Below are 20,666 nucleotides of genomic sequence, written 5' to 3' on the forward strand. Positions count from 1 at the left end.
CACCTGTGTTCTCATTGGCTTGAAATTTATTCATTTCATGCACAAAGTAAATTCTCTTCGGGTTCTAGAATTTGAATATACGTCATTTCCGAGAGAAGTAGGAACTTCAACTACGTAGATTACCTTGATTTTCATGGATTATGCTGTCGTACAATAATCAAACGTGTATAAGCCATATTTTTTACTGAGGTTTATTCCTTTTCTGTATTTCATTATTCATTCTGTGTTTTGTGATAAAACACAGATAAGTAATAATTTAAACCTCATTTAGCCAATTACATGACATGATTTACGTTGAACGGTTAACATTGAAAAGAAAAAAAACTACCTCTTTTCGGCAATGTCGTAAAACAAACACACTTTAATGCAGTAATGGTGTAAAATTCGTTAGACCTAAGCATCTAAGACAACCGTGCCTCTTTACGGCAACGGTCTAAACACTCTTTACAACAACCGAAGGAGACGTCCCTTGGCTAGGAAGGGGTACTCTTTTGAATAAGAAAATCTGACTTACGAGAATTGATGCGTTAAGCACAACCTGTAAACTGATACTACAAATTCAAAGGAGCTCATGGCTCAAAATCTAGTTCAAAAACTCTGTTTGGTTGGCATGAACAGGTGACAAACACTTAATACATTCTTTTGCGTAGACTCCAAAGAATTTGGCTCAATTCTTGTTCGTCAAAAGGAGACTTGTAATTACCGAGTAATTATACTAGGGATCATAAATTAGTTAAAACGTAATTATTACATGTAAAGCAATGAGTAACTGTATATTATACACTTTGAGATAACATGATCACAATTTTTTGTTACATTTTGTCTAAATGAAATCAAAGCATTTAAACATATTGCAAGTAGACGCAAAAATGTACAGGCGCCAATGTTTTGATGTCAGCATGATGGCATGTTAGTCTGTTTCATTCAAACAAAATGTCATAAGAAACTATATTCAATCAATCTTACGGGTGAGATCAATAGTTCAATGTAGGATAAAACAAAACTAAATTCGTTTACTTTGAGGGCGGGGGGGATTTGTGCCATTTAGTTCTTATCCTACAAAAACGATTTTACTTCAAATGAATCTGTTTTGTACCACTACTAAATACAACTATGTCAGACTCTTTTAAAAAATGTCGTCAAAATGAGCGAGGAATGGAAGAATTTTCGCTATGGTAAATACAGGGCACTAAAATACACAAAAGTGTCAATTAAAGAGTAATTTGTTCTTCGCTACACACTGACTTGTATTCATAGTACTACATATACGCGTACCAGTACATACTGATTTGAAATTGGTTGTGCTCTCTGAAACAGTTTTCAATTTGTCAAATTTAGTTAGAAGGGGGTGGGGGGTCTGAGGCCTAAGTAAAAGAAATTAGATTTTTTTAATATCCTACATTGAACTATTGATCTCGCCCCTGCTATCTTAAAGTGTAACATATTAAGACATTCTCATTGGTTGCTTTCTGCGTGGTTGTATCTAACTGAACCAGTTAACATTAACATGAAGTTTTAATATCACCAAATAGTAATTATACTGACCGTAAACTAGAATGTAAACGACACCTCCACCAGATTATACGTTTAGGGTCCATTTATACGCTTTTTATGTGTCCACACATCACTGAAACGTGATCGTAGCAGCAAAATTTCACGTAAATGTGTATTCAAATTTGATCTGAAATAATATATAACGAACAGCGAACGAGAACGGAACTCACATTTAATTTGATAAAAATAACTTGCATCACACACTACAGACTTTGTATTTGCCCAATGGTAATTAAATCAAAATTAGGCTACCACACTCTGCCTCAAAAAGTGCTTCAGTCTGTCGGCTTTTCGTTTATATATAATAGTTAGTAACATTTGTAAATCTATTTACACATTCTCGTATACTGACACTATGTCTACTTCTTTCACGTTGTCCCTCTATCATTTACGACAAATATACTGTTTTACGATGAGTTTATGAACGATTAACTTCGTGTTGAAATATGCCGTAAAGTATGTTTAGTTCAATTTCTTTTTATCTTTCACTAATTCAATTAAACCCCCCGAACGAAATGTTAGACAGTATCTTTTTTTCGCATACATGTACATCGCTCTATCGAATGCTCAGGTTTTTGTGCCGATTAATCAAATAGGAATATTGCAGTGAAAACCATGCCAAATGAAAGAAAGTGTCGCCTAGATCTGCCTAAACAACAAAATGTCTTGTTAACATTGCAACACTTTATCTACTGGTGCGACAAAAAAATCACTATTGCTACATTTGATCTGCTGGGGTGACAACAAATCCAATATTGCTACATTAGTACACGACAATATGAGCAGATTGTAACATTTTAAATGATTTGGCAGCAATGAAATGTAGTAACTTTAGTTAGAGTTTTGTCGCGCCCTGTATATAATCACTAGTAATAATTTTTCACTTACCGTTCATCTTTCCTGATACAAATCCTATGTTTGTCTCCTGCACGACACTTGCATCAAACCAATTTTGGAATTATCTGTAGATTGAAACATGTTATACCTCCCGGTCTATTTTAATTTTAAAGCCTTTGAGAAGATGTCTTGGTTTTCAACGGGTTCTTGTTAGTACATTCTTGTCAAATGCGCCAACAGATGAATACATAAACAAAATATATACATTTATCAATATTCAAAGGAAAACGACATGTTGCTTTAGAAATTAAGACTTGAAATACATATTTTTAATGGATGTTTTTTGAAATGACAATTTTTAGAATAAATCATAGCTTTTGTTGACGACAATGTTAATGTTGCAATCAAGTTGGTTTCGGGGTAACCCGTTCAATAGTTATTCCTCTATATGTCAATCTCTTTACAGCATGTCACCCTTCAATTAAAGTTTATCCAGTTCTATGGCAGTATTATATTTTACTCATCAAATGTTTGATTCTAGCCCTGAAATGAGTACGAAATCGCCATAGAATATATTGGTGAATAGATCTTTCTATCTATTTTCTCTATTATTATGATGTCATTGACCGACCAACGGCAGTTTTCGATGTATCCTAACATGACGTCATCAATGCATTAATCTGATTTGCCAAAAATGTGATACTACGGATGTCACGTTTACTCGTGATGATTAGATAGACTAGCTCTTCATATAAAACAGAAAATAACAAAGACACACACAGTCACAAACACGGTTGCACAGACAGGCGCATGCACGCACACACAGACGAACACAGCAGAACCAATGACGTAGACACGCGTTGTCGTGACATAGACTCGAGATGTCGTGACGTAGAACGACCAGAGTATATATTCCATTATTGAACCTCCCTCGTGCATGGTATATGCCATTTAAATCATTTACACTTGGCTTCTGATTGCAGCCTAGACGTATATCACAGTATATTTACTCAGGCAAAGTACAGAATAAGTAGACACTTTTTAGTATGTTATAGGCAAACACTTTATTTCAAGCCACGATGCCAACATAATATTGCGTGGAAGTCAGAATATGCCAGTATACCCAACTTTTACCATATTATTGAGCATTATAATGATACGTCGGGTCTCAATGCAATACCCAACTTAACTTTACCGCCATTTTAAGGCACACGACAAGTTAAATTAGCACCTAAAGTTGTTAGAAATAAAATCGCTGGGAGGAATTCCCAGCACAAATTTTTTTTTAAAAAGTAAAAAAAAAAAAAATAAAATAAAATAAAATAAAATAAAATAAAATAAAATTTAAAACAAAATGATGGAATCGGTGAGGAACAGAAACGCCGAAGACTGAAGAAGACGAGGACGATAATAATTATTCTCTTCCACCGTATCAAAATTACAGCTTTGCACAAGTTTATATTCTGGAGTTCGTGGGAGGGGCTAATAGTGAGTTCCCATTGTAGCCAAACTCTTTCATCGTTCCCACATTCCAAGTGTGAAAATCCAAGATAGATTCACTTATAGCTTGCAGGAAAATCTATAATGATTTATTAATTACAACTACACCACCTTTGAATTAGAAGTTCAAAATGTTTTGTAGAAATTAGGCCAACCCAAATTGACCTCGTTCTGGTTAATAACGGCTATGAAATCGAATTAAGTTGCATTTGCATTTGCACTTTATTTTATTCAGGCATCGTATGTGACATTCATATAGTATTGAAGCTATCCAATTGAAAGTACATTGGCATACGTCACGTTATATCAACGTTTCGATATATAAATTTGCATTATCAGTGTAAACGTAGAACGGCAATTCATATATTAAAAACATGACTAATGTTGCAAGACTATTAACGGCATTGACCTAGAAGCTCCTTGCATACAACATGACATATATACTAAACCTAAATAATTGATGATAAAAAATTCCCGAATTTACTCAAAATTAAGTGGTCATAGGTATTAGTTACCTTCCCAATTATGTCTGTCTGTCAGTCTGTCTGTATATGTATGTATGTATGTATGTATGTATGTATGTATGTATGTATGTATGTATGTATGTATGTATGTGTGTGTATGTATGTATGTGTGTGTGTGTATGTATGTATGTATGTATGTATGTATGTATGTATGTATGTATGTATGTATGCATTTAGTTTAACTGTGTGTAATTATCTCTATCTCTTTCGATCTCCATCTCACCCCCTCTTCTCCTTTTCGCAAATGATGTTAGTGTAATGGTGATTGTCGTGCTGTTATTGTCTTTATACTTTTTAAGTGAAATTACATGATATCCAAGAAAACATGTTTACCTTTTCCTGTAAAGATCAAACATAAATGTTATTAAGTTCGATATCATAGAAATCGATATATGAAGAGTCGAATATTTTGCTTTTAACCCTCTGTGATTTCTTTATCATTTCAGATCGAATTTCCTTAGCATACACGTTCGAATCTGAGCTAACATGGAGAAAATCATTAGATATTACCAATAGTTTGACTGTTTTACAGGTCAAATCAATCGACAACTTATGTTATTGTAGTATCGAATAACAAACCATACGTGCATTTATTGATAGACTGTACGGTGAACGTCAACAACTAACATTCAATGACGTTGAGTATTTTCCCGCCAAAATCAATCGAAAAAGAACAGCATGTGATATTTATGTAAATGTTTTAACCATATGCATATCTTGACTTGAATGATTCGTGATCATGGAAATAATACTTCATTTTTGAACTGACGATAAAAATGTGTCGTTTTCTCGTCAAACAATGTTCTTTTTTATTCCTGAGTTCTAAAGACATTTTACTTCTTTTAGACTGAAGTATCAAAGAATGATACTTATTTATGAATTGGTGGTAAAATTATTGCCTAAATTATTTGATAAAAATTCTTGCTTACCGTAAAATTTTGACACATATCAACTTTATTTTAAGCTTGAAGCACAGACAAAAAAATAATTTACTTGGAAATCTTTTGACAATGATGACAAAATTGTGTTACTTTAATTTCTCAACCAAATTATTCGACAACAAGTCTGTAACTGTTGTCACATCTCAAATTTATTTCAGGCTGGCATAATAGAAATGATACTTATTTGTGAACTGACGACAAAATCATATTACTTTCTCGCTAGAATTATGACAGAGTTCATGCTTTTGTTATGTTTGTTCTTACACTTTAGAATGAAATCATGTAAATTTGTATCACTCTGTCTAAATCATGTTCTGTGTGAAGTCAATCAAATTCACTTCTCAAAAAATTAAGAAATCGAATCATCTGGGCTTTCTCCTAACGAAAATTACTTATTAAGGTTTAGTTATTTATAAACCATCTGACATGCATTGCCGAATAACTGCAGGAAGGTTCAGTGTTAGTGTAAGAGGAAACCGGAGTACCCCGGGGAAAACCTGCACTGTTCGGTAGAGTCGAGCTGAACGACACTCTTCTTACTTACAGTGTGGTAAATTTAATCAAACCCTGAATGATGGGTTCGAACCCCAACTGTAGTGGTAAGAGGTAAGTGGTTTTATCACTCAGCCACCGACACTTCAGGATATAAAACATTTTCGAAAAGGGAAAGATTGTATTTGATCAAGAATTTCTTTTATCGATCAAGTTACTCAAAGAAATTATGTTACAGTGGTAGGTAGTGTTCATGCAAATATGAATCACATTTTCTTTTCAATTGATGTATAATACAATCGCTTTCTAGAATCTAGCGTCTAAGAATCTGGTAGAATTATGTCTGTGTTTGTTTGTTTGTTTGTTTGTTTGTGTGTGTGTGTGTGTGTGTGTATGTATGTATGTATGTATGTATGTATGTATGTATGTATGTATGTATGTCTGTCTGATTGTTTTTCTGTCTGTCTGTCTGTCTGTCTGTCTGTCTGTCTGTCTGTCTGTCTCTGCCTCTGTATATTTGCAGATTGTTGCTATCATGACGAAGTCATGCAAAAGATACAGTGTAGTCATGTAATAATATATTATATCATAGAGGTATGCAATTTAATAGTCTTAAGTAATCACACGAGGGCATTCACAGTCACTGTGAGATACAGTGCTTCAATTTTATTTGCTTCTGGGCTAACAGTGTTTTTCTTTGTCTACACAAGTCGCGACAAAAGTGATTGAGTGTATGAGCTATGAAATCAAATGTTCTAATTGACTGTATATGCTCAAAATATACTTTGATAGGATCTTGATTTGTCTACAGAATGCTATAGATTTAGGTCAGTCCAAGAGGTTTTTGTATCTTAAAAAGTGAAACATCTAATACATTAAATATATCACATCAATATTATGGCGACAATTTATTTAGACTTGCAAAAATCATATTGATTTTTAACAACTATGTGGAAGATCGACATTACTTTTGATCGATCGTATAATATTTTGACTTGAGACTTCAGATAGAATCTATGAGTGACATCACTAAAATCGAATATTTATAATTAATGGACTTTTTAATAATGAACAGAGCCTTGAGAAAATTTCTGATGAGCCAGTCTGTTTGGGATTGGAAATACTAAGGTGACCACGACATTTAAAACATATAACTTGCTAATAAAAGAATAAATTTCAACATCTCCTCACACATCCAGCCACCCATTCCCCCCCCCCCCACAAACAGGCAAACTCGTTCATTGGTTTGGTGTGGTGTACAGTCCTGGTGATGGGCCAAATTCTAAAGTGCCTCAGACCTAGTGTGTTTACGCAAATCCTACTAATAATCCCCACAATGCAAACACTCCATATTCGGGATTAGAGAATAATATACAACGGATATCAAGTGAATGTTTCGGATTATTTGCTGTTACTCGTAATTCGCGTCTCCAAATATGACATTTGACAAGTATCGATTGTGGGAACAATGGAACACTATATCTCACTAGGATTTTACAGTTGAAGCCCGGAAGGCTTGTTTCCGCATTTAGTACACTTGTATTGCTTACTTCTATCAACTTAAATATAAGACTACGATTTCCCATAAACCTGTGCAGGATATCCCAAATTCCTGCCGCGCCTAGCATGGCTTCATTGCAAGATGTTAAATTTAGACGAGTTATTATTTTATACCTTTACTTGACTGTGTTACATTGTATCATTTAAATGACTTTGTGATAAATGTATCATTTATCCTTGACTTTGTATCATTTTTACATGCCTTTGTGCTACAATATATCATTTTATAGATGACTTTGTGCTACAATGTACCAAAGTACATATCTTTGTGATACAATGGATCATTTTACATAACGTTGTACTGCAATGTTTAATTTCATAAGACGTTGAGCTACAGTGTACCAGTTTACATGACTTTGTGCTACAGTATTTTATATGATATGTCTCTGAGTTCCACATTGTGTGAAATTTTACATATCTTTATGCCATCAGTATAAAACCTGTAGAAAACACCAAATATCATTCAGCCAATTTTTTTCTACACATACGTTCTTAGGACGATGAACTCTTCAGGAAGTCACTGAGTAGAAAAAAAACCCAGTTGTCTGGCTCGAAACAGTTTGAGTTTTGGGTCTATCTCAGCTTGTGTAAAGTACGCTTTCAATTGATTGATATTATCAAGAGAAAAAAAAATCTCAAATGATAAATACATATATAGTATTCATACGTATAAAATGTACGATTTATATTTATAAAATAATTGGAAATTCTAATTGAAATTTCTCATTTACACTACTGAAAAGGAAACAAAAACGTTTGGCATTACGTTACGTTAGGATGTGTTACCTTATGTTAAGTTTCGTTACATTGTGTGAGGTTAGGTTATTATGTAAGGTATAAGGTTGGGGTAAGTTATGTTGGGTTAGGTTAGGTTGGGTTAGGGTAGGTTGGGTTAGGTTAGGTTAAGTTGGGTTAGGTTAGGTTAGGTAAGGGTGGGTTAGGTTAAAATCAAAAAGAAACCTCATACCACCAACATATTTGGAAAACTGAACACAATATATCTCACATGGCTAGATTTATAGTGGCGAATCTTTCAAAAACCGGATAAATATTAAAGGTGATCATAACTTTAAAAACAGCATGTAAACTTCTTGAATAGGATAAAATAAAATACTATACTATACATGGTATCCTCTTTTAGCAGCCTTCACTCGAAGAAAGAATACAATGTGCGAATTTTGCTAGTATATAATTCAAAATCGCAAGAGTACTCTGTGTATTCTAAGTTACTTCAATATAAAGATTATCATCTTTGTCGCCGTATTAGAGACTGTGTACATTCTATGTAGTTTGACATCCTCGTAAACCACAGCCTCTTTTACGGCACTGTCCAAGACAAGACTTGCAAGAATGGTAGTTGGACTGATAAACCGATCCTTGTTTATTCTGAAAAGGCAAACTTCCATTTAGCCTATAACCCAGTCGATGTGTGGGGATTTTGCTATTGATTTATAGGGTGAAAGGCAAGAGCCACATTCCCTCATCACGACTAGATTCTAGTCTAACATATTCCACGATGAGATACTAATTTCAATAGACTACAACTTTGCACTAGGTACCCAAAATATGGATATGGTAATTTTTGTAAAACTTGTTTTTGCTACTCTACTCGACCACATTTTACTAATAATGAGTGTCAGTCCTAGAGCTGTATTGACTCCATGGAGCCATTGGTATATCATTTCCCCGTCTTGATGGAGGGCCGTTGATCTGGGCGGGGTACGGGTTGTCATAGTTCGACAAATGTCTTTCATAATTTAATACAGGTCCATCGTAGTCCATTATAAATCCGTCAAGATTACCGATATCTAGAACGTTAAAGATATGATTGTCGATCAATGATCACTTTGAATTTGTACCTCCACCAAGGGAGATTTTGTCTATATCATGAGTTTCTAAGGCACAGCTTGCTCAATTCAAATTTATTTTGGGTAATGCAAGAATTGGTTGGCTTTCAAGATCTGTATAGTAAAAAGCATAATTGGAACAAACGATGTTAGGTCAGATGATCACGTGTGTAGATGTGCCCATGTAAATATAGAAAAGTCCATATATCCACACTCTCAACATAGGTGGTGGTCTTTACAATGGTGCATGCATGCATCTTAGCGAGAGATATTCAAATCAAATCTGGTATGATGCATATTTTTATATCTTCGTGACAATACAACGTTTCTGGAGACATACAATAAACATTGTATTGTTTTGTAAACATTTCCTCAAAGATCTTAAACTCGGTAAAAACAAGTATGTAGAGCTGTTGTAGATAAGCTTTGAGGATTAATTTTAATCTTGATATTCTCACCTTCATGGTCGTCATAATTAGCATCTCTCGACACATGGTGACCGTCCTGGTGCCACGGTGGTTCTTGTGAACTCTTCAGTGCCAGCATGCCTCTGGGACGAGGATGGACTCTGAAGCCATTTTGTGCAGTATCGGTCGGTGGAGGGCGCTGTTAAAAAGGAATAATAGAAAAGTATCAATCACGGTTTTGTTTTTGAGAGACCGCTTAATAACCCTACCTGGTTTATAAAGAAAATCAGAATTTTCATTTTCGTTATATTTCAAATAACCACATATAAATAAAAATAACCACATACATATATTTATTTCGAACCCCATATTCTACTACAGCTTGGAGAGAGCTATTCTTCAAAAACTAATACATAAACTTTGTTCTAGACATACTTTAAAAAAAATATAGAACGGTAAATTATTGAATTCAAAACATGTTCCAAATGCGCATATTTGTGAATTAATTAATTTAGTATAGGCGTAGGAAAAAAGTCTTACATTTCTGTTGTTAGTTTGTTCTATTAACGCACATCAATTACATTAACATCAAGAAAATATTACTTGTCCCTGTTTAAATATTTGAATGGAGATCAAAGTGATATCAAAATCAAGTTATTGTGTAATCCAATATGGCCGCCAAGTCCAATATGGCCGCCAAATATCGCATTAACGCTATGTGAAAATGAAAGATTGTCGATACAAGAAACAAACTTTGATATGTAGAGTTTGTGGAGATTTCAATGATTTAGATTTTTTTATCTTTTTATTTTATTTTTTTTGGGGGAAGGGGATTTTGGTCTCGAGGCAGCTTAAGTAAGACGAAGTTCTATCTCGCACCACTTCAGTGATCCGCGGACATAGTCAGCTGATGTGTACCAGTTTGGTAATAAAGACATTTAGACGTACAATTACCTTCTTTCCTTTACCATCAACATTTCTACTTGGCTGTTCTGGATTTTCTGGGTCATCAGGAACCTTATATTTTCCCGCCTTTTCTTCATTTTGACGCTGTGGATTATCCTTGCCAGCATTTCTTTCAATCTGCGCGTCATTTCTATTTTTTCGTTTTTCGCGCAATTTATGTTGCACTTCAGGGGGGATGCGAGTCATCCGATGAATAACCAGCCGTGCTGTGGCAATACCGATTGCAATAAGAGCGACACCCCCGAGTACTAAATATACTATCATCATAGTTGTGTTATTTTCTGTAAAATAAAATAAAACAAAATCAAAATTAAAACTGTCAAAACGATGCAGTATTTTCAAAGAAATGTAACAACAATATGTTTTACTTTCAAATCAGTTCAGTGGCCAATCAAGCTTGGTCATCATTTTTGCGACTTATAAGCAAATTTCTTCTTCAGAGGATATATGCACTCAGAGATAACCTTACTGGAATCCTTTCTCTCCGAGCTATTGTTATTCATTTTTTTGTGTTTCTGCACTCACTCCGGTAGAAATTCAAAAATTATACATACATAAATCATGCTCCATCCACAACTTACTTTTTTTCTTGGGTGCTTGAGTTGGTGGTTCTGAAAGAGAGAGAGAGAGAGAGAGAGAGAGAGAGAGAGAGAGAGAGAGAGAGAGAGAGAGAGAGAGAGAGAGAGAGAGAGAGAGAGAGAGAGAGAGAGAGAGAGAGAGAGAGAGAGAGAGAGAGAGAGAGAGAGAGAGAGAGAGAGAGAGAAATTAATATTGTCAAATGGTCGCTATTTTCGTCTCAATTGCATAACATAGAAATGTATTCAATGCTCCTCAAAATGGTCACACTTTAGTATATGTGTAACGTAGTGTGGCCCAGGGGTCTATTATTTCATTGACTTCAGTTTAGAATGGTTGAAGTATACTTGAACAAAGTACCAGCAAAATATAGTTTTGAACTTCTGGGGCGTATACAACGTCAAACGTTTTCTTACCTGGGGCTTCTTCCTTGTCGACATTTATGTCAAGAATTGCAATATCCAACCCATACTCTCTAAATAAATGTGTAGAATTCAACAGCTGGGAGCTTATTAATTCATGCATGTATGACTCTGTCAGATTCATGCCAACATCTTGTGATATTCCAAACTCTATGGAGGCTTGGACAATTTCGTTGACGCTGCGAACACTTCTGGCCGATGTCATTAATCTGTAAATGATCAAAAGTAACAGACGTTAGGCTTTGGCATGATAACGGATTTCCATTTTTTTTCGTAAAATGTGGTGTTACACAACTTTGGCTTTGGATGTCTGTGTGGAGCCTCTCCAACCATGTGTAGAGCCTCTCCGACCATAGGGTTGACCCTACCCCCTGTAACGGTTAAACTGTCACAAAGAATTTGCGTGTAGCTGTACGTCATCGCATGAACAACCACATAACACAAATATGTTCAGTTTTAATGAAGGAAAAACATAATATAAAACACACATATTACATACAATGGGAGGAGGTAGAGTTTACTATATGTCAGTCTATCTATCTGTCTATATTATCCATTTACCATTATAATGTTATGAAAGGTTAGTTTGAACTTCCCATGGTGAAAGATTAGCAAATCGTAGATCGCATGTTAGATCGAGAGCAACATTTGACGTCTTCATTTATTACATTTGCGTACGACGAACTTTGATACAACTTACTGATAACGCTTGATGTAAAAACACCTTCTTTCTTCCTGTATTGGCTGTACGTTGAAGACAGGAAACAACTGTGAAATTAGAGAAAATGGAGACATCAAGAACCCGTATTCTGAATGTAATATAGCTAAGATTCCAAATTGAGTGAGTTGCTAAGTTACTATTTTACAACTATAACGGTGTGGGCATAATTTTAGCTGTAATGTCCCATGAATGAAACACCGCGTCTTCATCACTTTAGCTGTAATGTCTCATGAGTGAAACACCAAGCCTACATCATTTTAGTTGTAATGGTGATAGCTTGGGATGGGATGGGGTGCATGATTACAAATTCAACACACAAGGGCACGTATTCACAACGATATCATGGTGCAAAGTTGTCACACTGTCCTGTCAATAGAATGGGTCTATTTTTCATGTAAAAAATCAATAAGTTTGTATTGTGACAAAAATTTCCAATACTTGCGGATTTGGTTCATAAAAAGTTACTGATTACTGTTGCCTGGCAATAGAAGAGTTTTTACATGTGATAAACTTGTCCATGTACCGTACACCCGTTTCGAAAACTACTTCATCTCGGAGGAAACGAAGATTACTTCTTCTCGGAGAAATTGAATCGACCCTATGCTAGAATGACGAATGGGGAGATCTATCAATAACAGACTTCATTCAAGTACGTGATTATCAGAACACGTTACCTTATCTACGACCTTACGTAGCGTGATGATATGATTAAAAATATGGAGGTAATTACAAATCATGATTTTATTTCTTTACGTGGATTTTTGAAATGTCAACGAATTATGTTTGAATGTCACTAACTTCTATTCCTGGTGTTGGCCGTAATCAAGTTAACATCAACAAGAGTCGTGTTTGAGAATAAATGTAGATGGAGAATCGAAGGTGACAATTCGATAAACATCTTTTTATTAGCCACATATATTTTAGGGAGCCAAATAATGGTGTACGTATTCGTGGATGAATCTTTAAGAAAGAAAGGTCCATTACTTCTTCTACTTGTATAATACTTGTTGCTATCAATTTTAATAATGATTTTGGGGATATGATATTACCTCGGTAACTTACAGAACTTGTAATCTTGTAAGGAATTAAGCTCTGCAGCATTTGACATGTACTCTGTCGTATACGGATATCCTGCAAGGGTTTATGGGAAATCATCACGTGACTCTTTGTATTTGTCAACACAAGAATAGGGTATTTGCGGTGTCATCCACAATAGGTTTTTCCCCATAAACTCTTGCTAGAAACCCCCAAAATGGCCGAACACTTGTCCAGTGCAGTTGGGCTTCCTAACAAGATTCCAAGTTGAGTGAGTTGCTAAGTTGCTATTTTATCATCCAAAATCATGTGTGCGTTGATGGCAGTGATCAGTACAGGTGTCGAAATTGCAGAAATAAGCCTGACCAGACTTTTCCTTTAATACACATCATGTTGGACAATGAATGAAAATGATAATAAAAAACCACACCCACCGCGTTTGTGATATTGGCGCCCACATTCTGGAAATAGCAAGATGTTCGGTCATTCAATTCGCTTTTCCATTCTACGCCCCCTATCGTCAGAATGAGGTTAATAACAGTTTGTTTGACGGACTCGCGAGAACACATTCGGTGCTCTGTTAGAGTTACACATCTCACATAGAACGGTGGCGGCGTCGTTGTTCTAGGGGTTTGTATGACGGTTACTACTGGCAACGTTGACGTCGCAGGATCTGTGAATACGACAACAAAGAAAATCTATAACAACATTTATATACTTGTGCAATTTATTGATTTAAACATTAACTTTTTTGACTGTTTTTCACATTATTTTTTTGTAGTAAAGTTGTTTTGTAAATATTATCGTTAGTTAGTAATATATATATGTATAATCAGAAATTAGGAAATCTTGGGTCATAATTCAGAGTTTCGCGCTTCTGCGATACTCAGATGACTGGGTCAAATTGATATGATCTATTCAAGTAGATTTTGGCTAGAACATTACAGAACTTTAGCCAAAATCCAATGGCAAAGCTCTCAAGAAACGGTACTATGATTATGAAGTGATGTAGTGTGTACCGCCAATTTGATTGAGGGCGCTGTATTCTCAATTTCCTGTTTGCAGTCTGTAATGCCCTATAATATAATTTGTGTCCCTCTAAGTTGTACCGCATAGTTTACTTCTCATTGTGTTTCTGATTCCTGAGACTATCAACTATCAACTGCCTCTCATGTACATACCTTCATAATTACAATATGTGTCTTCTAAGTGTGCATACTGTTCTGGAATCGATGAAGCGTTAGTTCTTAACAATCCACAGGTAAATGCATTATCCAAGTCAGCCTTACTTATACCAGCATTGATAGGAACCGGAATTTCAGCATTAATTTTGATGGCATATTCACCGTCTATCAGCACACCTCTATAGAACAAGATGTTAATCATACACTGTATCGTTTTATGCTATTATGTCAGACGTCAATGTATGTATGTATGTATGTATGTATGTATGTATGTATGTATGTATGTATGTATGTATGTATGTATGTATGTATGTATGTATGTATGTGTGTATGTGTGTGTGTGTGTGTGTGTGTGTGTGTGTATGTATGTATGTATGTATGTATGTATGAATGAATGAATGAATGAATGAAACAACATATGGGGATGAATAAATAGTAGTTTGTCAAGGGACTGGCAGGAGAAGAAACGGACGAACCATTCGAATTCGTTGACCAGTAAAGATACTGGAAAATTGTAATCTGAAAACGGGAAAACAAGAATAACTCTTACCTGGTGAAGGAGGTGATAGTCAGACATTGTATTTTGCCCTGCAGTTGACTGGCATCAAAACTATCGAACAACTGTAATCATAAAGGAAAAAACAATATAAGTTGATATAACAAGTTACCTTATTTTTCTGTCGCGCCTAAACTTCAAGTTGTATCGAACTTAATATTGTTACAAGGCTATTTCTTATTTATGTTTTATTATTTGAAGTCTGATGTACATTTTAGTGGCAGATGTAATGCTTGTAACATCAGCACGTGGTATGTTCAAGTGTTTGGTGAAAAGCATGTCCATGGATACAAACTATTCGCAAAGTTTCTTTGGTTACAGACCTGATAAATTATTGTAATCTTTTGGCATGCGTTCAAAAAGGAATAAACAATATAACTTAGTTTATATAAGGGGTAAACCATTTGATTTCGGGGAGGGGGAGGGTAGGAGTTTGGACCCAACAACAATTTTTTTTCAACTTCCATGACAGCATTTTTTTAGAGCAACCGGACTGCAAATATGTTTGCTTAGTAGGGGTATAGCAAATTTTGAATAGTTTATTTATGTCTTATCAAGAACACCTTATTTTCAGTTCGTATCAAGGGATCTTACCTGATCTATATAAACGATTTATTGATGATGACGTTAGTGCAGCTTCACTCAAACTTGAGGAACTTATGCAATTTATTAATTACATATGTAATTTTAATCCTGCTATTCAGTATACTTATGATATTTCTGAACTAACTAACTATCAATTTCCTTGACATCTCCCTTAGGATTGATGGTGATGATATAGCTACATCTATTTATACTAAACCTACTGATTCACATTCATATTTGCGGTATGGTTCATCACATCCTAATAAGTGTAAAGATTCCATTCCCTATTCACAATTACTTCGTTTACGTTATATTGCAAATTTTTTGTTAACTTACAATGTCGATCACTTTCACTGCCTCGTTGTTAAATATACAACTCGATGACACCAATAGATCATCTGTCCATTCGATGTTTCGAAAACTGACATCAAACAGGGAGATTTTGTAATCTTCAGATAATGGTTCTTCTGAGCATGAGTGTTGACTCGTGGTCGTCACGCATGGAGGAAGCGTTGTCGTCAAAATGGGAGGTTTGGTTGTAGGAACTGACGACATCGGAAAAGAAAATTATAAAAACATAATAATATAAATATACAAAATATGTAATAATTGTTATTATCACATTTTCAACCCAAGTACTAAAATGGCGTGGATAGAATGACACAAGAATAATTACTCCTCGAATTCTTTCTTTGTTCAACCGATGAATTTACGGGTGACATAATTTACAATGTGCCCGGGAAGGGTGTTACAAATCAATACCAAATAAATAAGTAAACACACATAAAACATTTGAAATACTCTTGAGTAAACGACACCCAACCATCATACACATAGCCACTTTAATGTGTAAACATATATTAAACACCCCCCCCCCCCCGAAAATCACATGAAAACATAAATAAATATCCATATACATACCAATAAAGGGGGTAAATAGAAACATAGCACATTGCTTTTACTAGTAATCATACAGGCCAGCATATACATGTATACAGACTGATATACATGACTTTATAGTATATAGATAGCTATTTATGTGGTCAAGTAATTTTCATTTACTCATGCATATTTCGTTTTGTTTGTTTGTTTGTTTGTTTGTTTGTTTGTTTGTTTGTTTGTTGGTTGTTTGTTTGTTTGTTTGTTTTTCTTGTTTGATTGTTTGTTTGTTTGTTTGTAACACATTTCCTGGCCTCCTATGGCAACATATATTTTTAGTGTGTCTGAAATAAGCTGTCCTTATCCATCAATAAAGTATGAACCAGGCATAATGTGTGACACGGGTTGTGGGACGACATTAGCTGCAAAATGTGGTAAATTCTGTGTTGTTTTTGATCTTTAACTTTCTCCCATTGTCTATTAAATTGCTTATGGAAAGAAGTAGTCACCTGTACTTACCAAGAACTTCAAGGAAAGCATTTCTTGAAAATTCAAATTCTAAACTATCCCCCATTCCCATGGACAGCACACAGCTGTATGTCCCGGCATCCTCTACGGTCACATTGGTGATTTTCAAATTAAAGTCAACGCCTGGTCGAGTGCTTTCGATTGTTAGCCTCGTAGCGTCATTGTCGTCATCAATGACGTCATCAGCACTCAATATGTCTACGTCATCTACTTTGACCCACTTGACAAGTCCAGTTTTGTCTTCGACGGCACAATGGAAAGTGACGGACTCGCCCAACTGTACTGTGGCGTTGCTTGGTTCAAGGATAAAATGTTGTTCAGCTGAAGCCAAAACACAATACTTGAATACACACACTGTCATATAATACGACTCTGGCAATCAAAGTTTCGGTTTACTAAGCTAGACCATATACCCTACTTTGGTCTATGGATAGACATAGACTAAAACTATTGTTGTCGGATGTCATAAATTACACAAATAGGTGATAGCGGTTCCTCTGCTCTCAGACCTTAGTGGTCTGAGCTCTGCTGTGCGAATCTAATCCCCCTGTGATCAAGATAGTGTAAACGTTGGAAGTTCCCAAATATGTACTCTGAAAGATCATTCATGGAAGTCATTAGAAATGCCCGACATGTGCCCGACAAAAGCACGGTGACTTGCGCAGTATTAAGTAAATAGCAGAATTAGTATGTTACGGAGTATAGTGTATTCGTAAAAATCAGAACTTTTGACAACGGTTTTACGAAAAATACTCAAATATCCTTTCTTCTTTAATAATACAATTTTGTAATCTTTGAAGTGTAGATACAATTATTTCAGCAAAGTAGTTGTCCCAGTCAAAACAGGCTTGTTTTTAATTCACTTAGAGACAACGTTCTCCGTAAACATGTGTTGTTATGTGTACGTACACGTGTTGATAGAAGCTAATATATGTTGACAGAAAAGCGGTGAACTCTAACTAACATTTCTTTTCATTATTTCAAAAGGACCAGGAACAACCTTCATACGACTAAATTTGGAGAAATTTTAATCCAAGTATCGGAAAAGTGGTGCCTGAAGTACATTCTACCTTAGAGCGTCACAGTTAACTTTATGGTCTTTGGTTACAAATCACACTGAAATATATTCATGTTATTTCCACTACAAGTGTCTAGTAATTGATATATCATCAGTATTTGTATATTATGAGATTGATACTATGACATAATTTATTAGTTACCAATAAATTCTAAATACACTTCTGCGCCGACTCAGATTTATGTCTAAATAAGTTCCATGAGCATTCTGTTTGATTTGTATTCTGACTATGGAAAAGAATGAGACCTCAATTTCTATAGACTGTGCCACTTTAAGGAAATAGCTAGGACAACGATTGTCTGTCAGATTGGCTGAGTACGATGCACGATTATTTTGGAACAACATATCTGTCCGAGTTACCTACCTGTCGTTGGCCCCTCAGTTCCATCGAAAGTAACGTCTGTCGTCAGCTCTCCAATGACCTCGTTATGACCGCCTGTTGATTCGAATAAGTGAAAACAGAAATATGCGAATGACTGCTATGTTTAGGTGCGTTGTTTGAAACCGACACTAGGTCCTTAACCTTTTCCTGTATTAAGCAAATTATTTTTTTTCTTCAAAAATTCATGTTTTACTGTAAATATTTTGGATATATCAACTTAATTTTAGACCTAAAATAATGAAATATGCTCTTTTAACGACCCTACCCTATAATTTTGGTTAAAATGCGTAAAATTTTACAAAATTTGTATCAAATTTAGTTTTTTTCCTGTCATATGTTTGTTTCCCTTCCACTGCTTCAAGTAAATATTGGTGACGTCATATCCGTTTAAACTTGAAGGTCAGTTTGATACATTATCATATATACGTGCCAGTTGTAAACAAGTCATGTAAAAAGTACGGACGATTAGAAAAAAATTATATGAGTGGGACACAGAAGTATTAAAACCGTAAAGCAATAATTTCTGTCAGCGTAAAATTGTAACACTGACTCCGGGGGTAATCAATTTTCAATTGACATATACAATTGTGACATCCAAGTGATCTTCAACTTGACGTTAATGACCGGGGTATGTTTACTCGATAAATAGCCAAGTCTAGACTAGACGCAGTTAAGGAGGACGACAAGTTATCAACAATAGTGTAACCATGACAACGGACTACACTACAAAATGTAGCACAGTGTATCTGCCTGTGATGTGTATGTTGACGTTTAAGGTGAACTGCAAGGATACATGATGAACAAAAACAGTCATCTGGTGATATGTTTCCGTCTATTTCTGAAATGAAATACTCCTTCCAAATGGTCGCGGGACGATATTTATGAAGACATGTATAGAGCACTTTTGTATGTTTGGGTCCGTCAACATGATGGTGACAAGTAGAAAGCGTCCGGGTCGTGCTAACCCACCTTTCACTACTAAAGATAACAACAGCATTAGAGCTATCATACTGGTGTTCACTGGTGTCCTGGTGTTGGTTAGAATCCTTCTCCTTAAAGCAATTCAAAAGTGTGGTTTTTTTCATCAACACGTGCACAGTATAAGTTTGCTCCGATCCAATCCCACAACACGGCTGACTTATCTCACGCACCTAGAGGCGAGTATTCAACATGGCGTCGAAAGTTTCAATGAACGTGCCTTTACATGGAAATCAACAATTCAGTCCTAAATCTCAACATAATATTTGACCACAATAAGACCATTACCAATGGTATATTCTTAGCGTGGTTTAAAAGAAGATAAAATCTAAATACACGGGGTCAGTTTAAGAGAGGGTGCGGGGAATTTATCAGTGAAAGAACCTTTGTGTTCGTTCAAACGAAGCATTCAATACGATTGACAGTCTGTCTTTATGTGTCTGTGAATAAGAATTTTCGGGCAATTTAACCAAGAAAATAAGTACTCCAGTTAAGAGTTCCATTCATCATGATTTAACGTCCGAATTGTTTATTCACTACTAAAGGGAGAGGGTCGGTATATGCCAGGACAAACCATAAGTAGGTATATAGGTATATTGAACTCACAATCTAGCAGTGTATGAGGCGTAAATATCATCACATTTCGCCATTGTGTTAGTTAAAAGTTGGGACACGTACATATATACACATATACATGCGCGCACATAAACACCCCCACCCACCCACCCATCCACCCCCACCCCCACATATATGAATGAGTGAGTGAGTGAGTGTGTGTGTGTTTGTTTGTTTGTTTGTTTGTTTGTTTGTTTGTTTGTTTGTTTGTTTGTTTGTTTGTGTGTGTGTGTTTGGTCTATATATATGCTCTGATATATATATATACATATTGATGCTTAATTTTATTGCATGTCTAAAATTACTTACTATACGCTATTCAAGTCAATGCACAGGCAGGTTTATGCATGCGCAATTTGTTTGGTTTGCTTGTGTCAATAACAAGTTTTGGGTGCACCTGGCCCGCTAATGAGGTCATCAAATCCTTCATAGTTTGTCTAAATGTAATGAAAAAGATCTTCTGGTTACTAGTATTCAATAGAAATGATCTAGTCTTCAT

The 20,666-nt window shown here is 35.3% G+C and overlaps 1 protein-coding gene across 1 annotated transcript; it reads right to left on the reverse strand.

Annotated features, from left to right (window-relative positions):
* Window positions 1-6,509: 6,509 nt before the first annotated feature.
* On the reverse strand, window positions 6,510-19,591 carry LOC144451348 (uncharacterized). Its single transcript, XM_078142159.1, has 13 exons — window positions 19,544-19,591; window positions 18,557-18,628; window positions 17,106-17,435; window positions 16,044-16,252; window positions 15,117-15,187; window positions 14,564-14,745; window positions 13,817-14,055; window positions 12,327-12,394; window positions 11,621-11,835; window positions 11,210-11,239; window positions 10,617-10,909; window positions 9,714-9,861; window positions 6,510-9,216 (listed from the first exon to the last, which is right to left on the reverse strand). Exons 1-13 carry the CDS (start codon window positions 19,581-19,583, stop codon window positions 9,032-9,034), a joined length of 2,082 nt encoding a protein of 693 aa, XP_077998285.1. The 5' UTR covers window positions 19,584-19,591; the 3' UTR covers window positions 6,510-9,031.
* Between the last annotated feature and the right edge of the window lie 1,075 nt (window positions 19,592-20,666).

Source organism: Glandiceps talaboti, chromosome 21 (genome assembly GCF_964340395.1).
Source record: "Glandiceps talaboti chromosome 21, keGlaTala1.1, whole genome shotgun sequence".
Taxonomy (NCBI): Eukaryota; Metazoa; Hemichordata; class Enteropneusta; family Spengelidae; genus Glandiceps; species Glandiceps talaboti.

What these genes read in the sequence shown, in the direction of transcription:
- LOC144451348 (XM_078142159.1), bottom strand. Translation starts at nt 19,583, where the DNA reads ATGATAGCTCTAATGCTGTTGTTATCTTTAGTAGTGAAAG. An exon ending in TGCTTTCCTTGAAGTTCTTG is followed by an intron (nt 16,253 to 17,105) that starts GTAAGTACAGGT and finishes CGATGTCGTCAG; the next exon opens with TTCCTACAACCAAACCTCCC. An exon ending in TCAAGCACCCAAGAAAAAAA is followed by an intron (nt 10,910 to 11,209) that starts GTAAGTTGTGGA and finishes TTTATTTTACAG; the next exon opens with AAAATAACACAACTATGATG.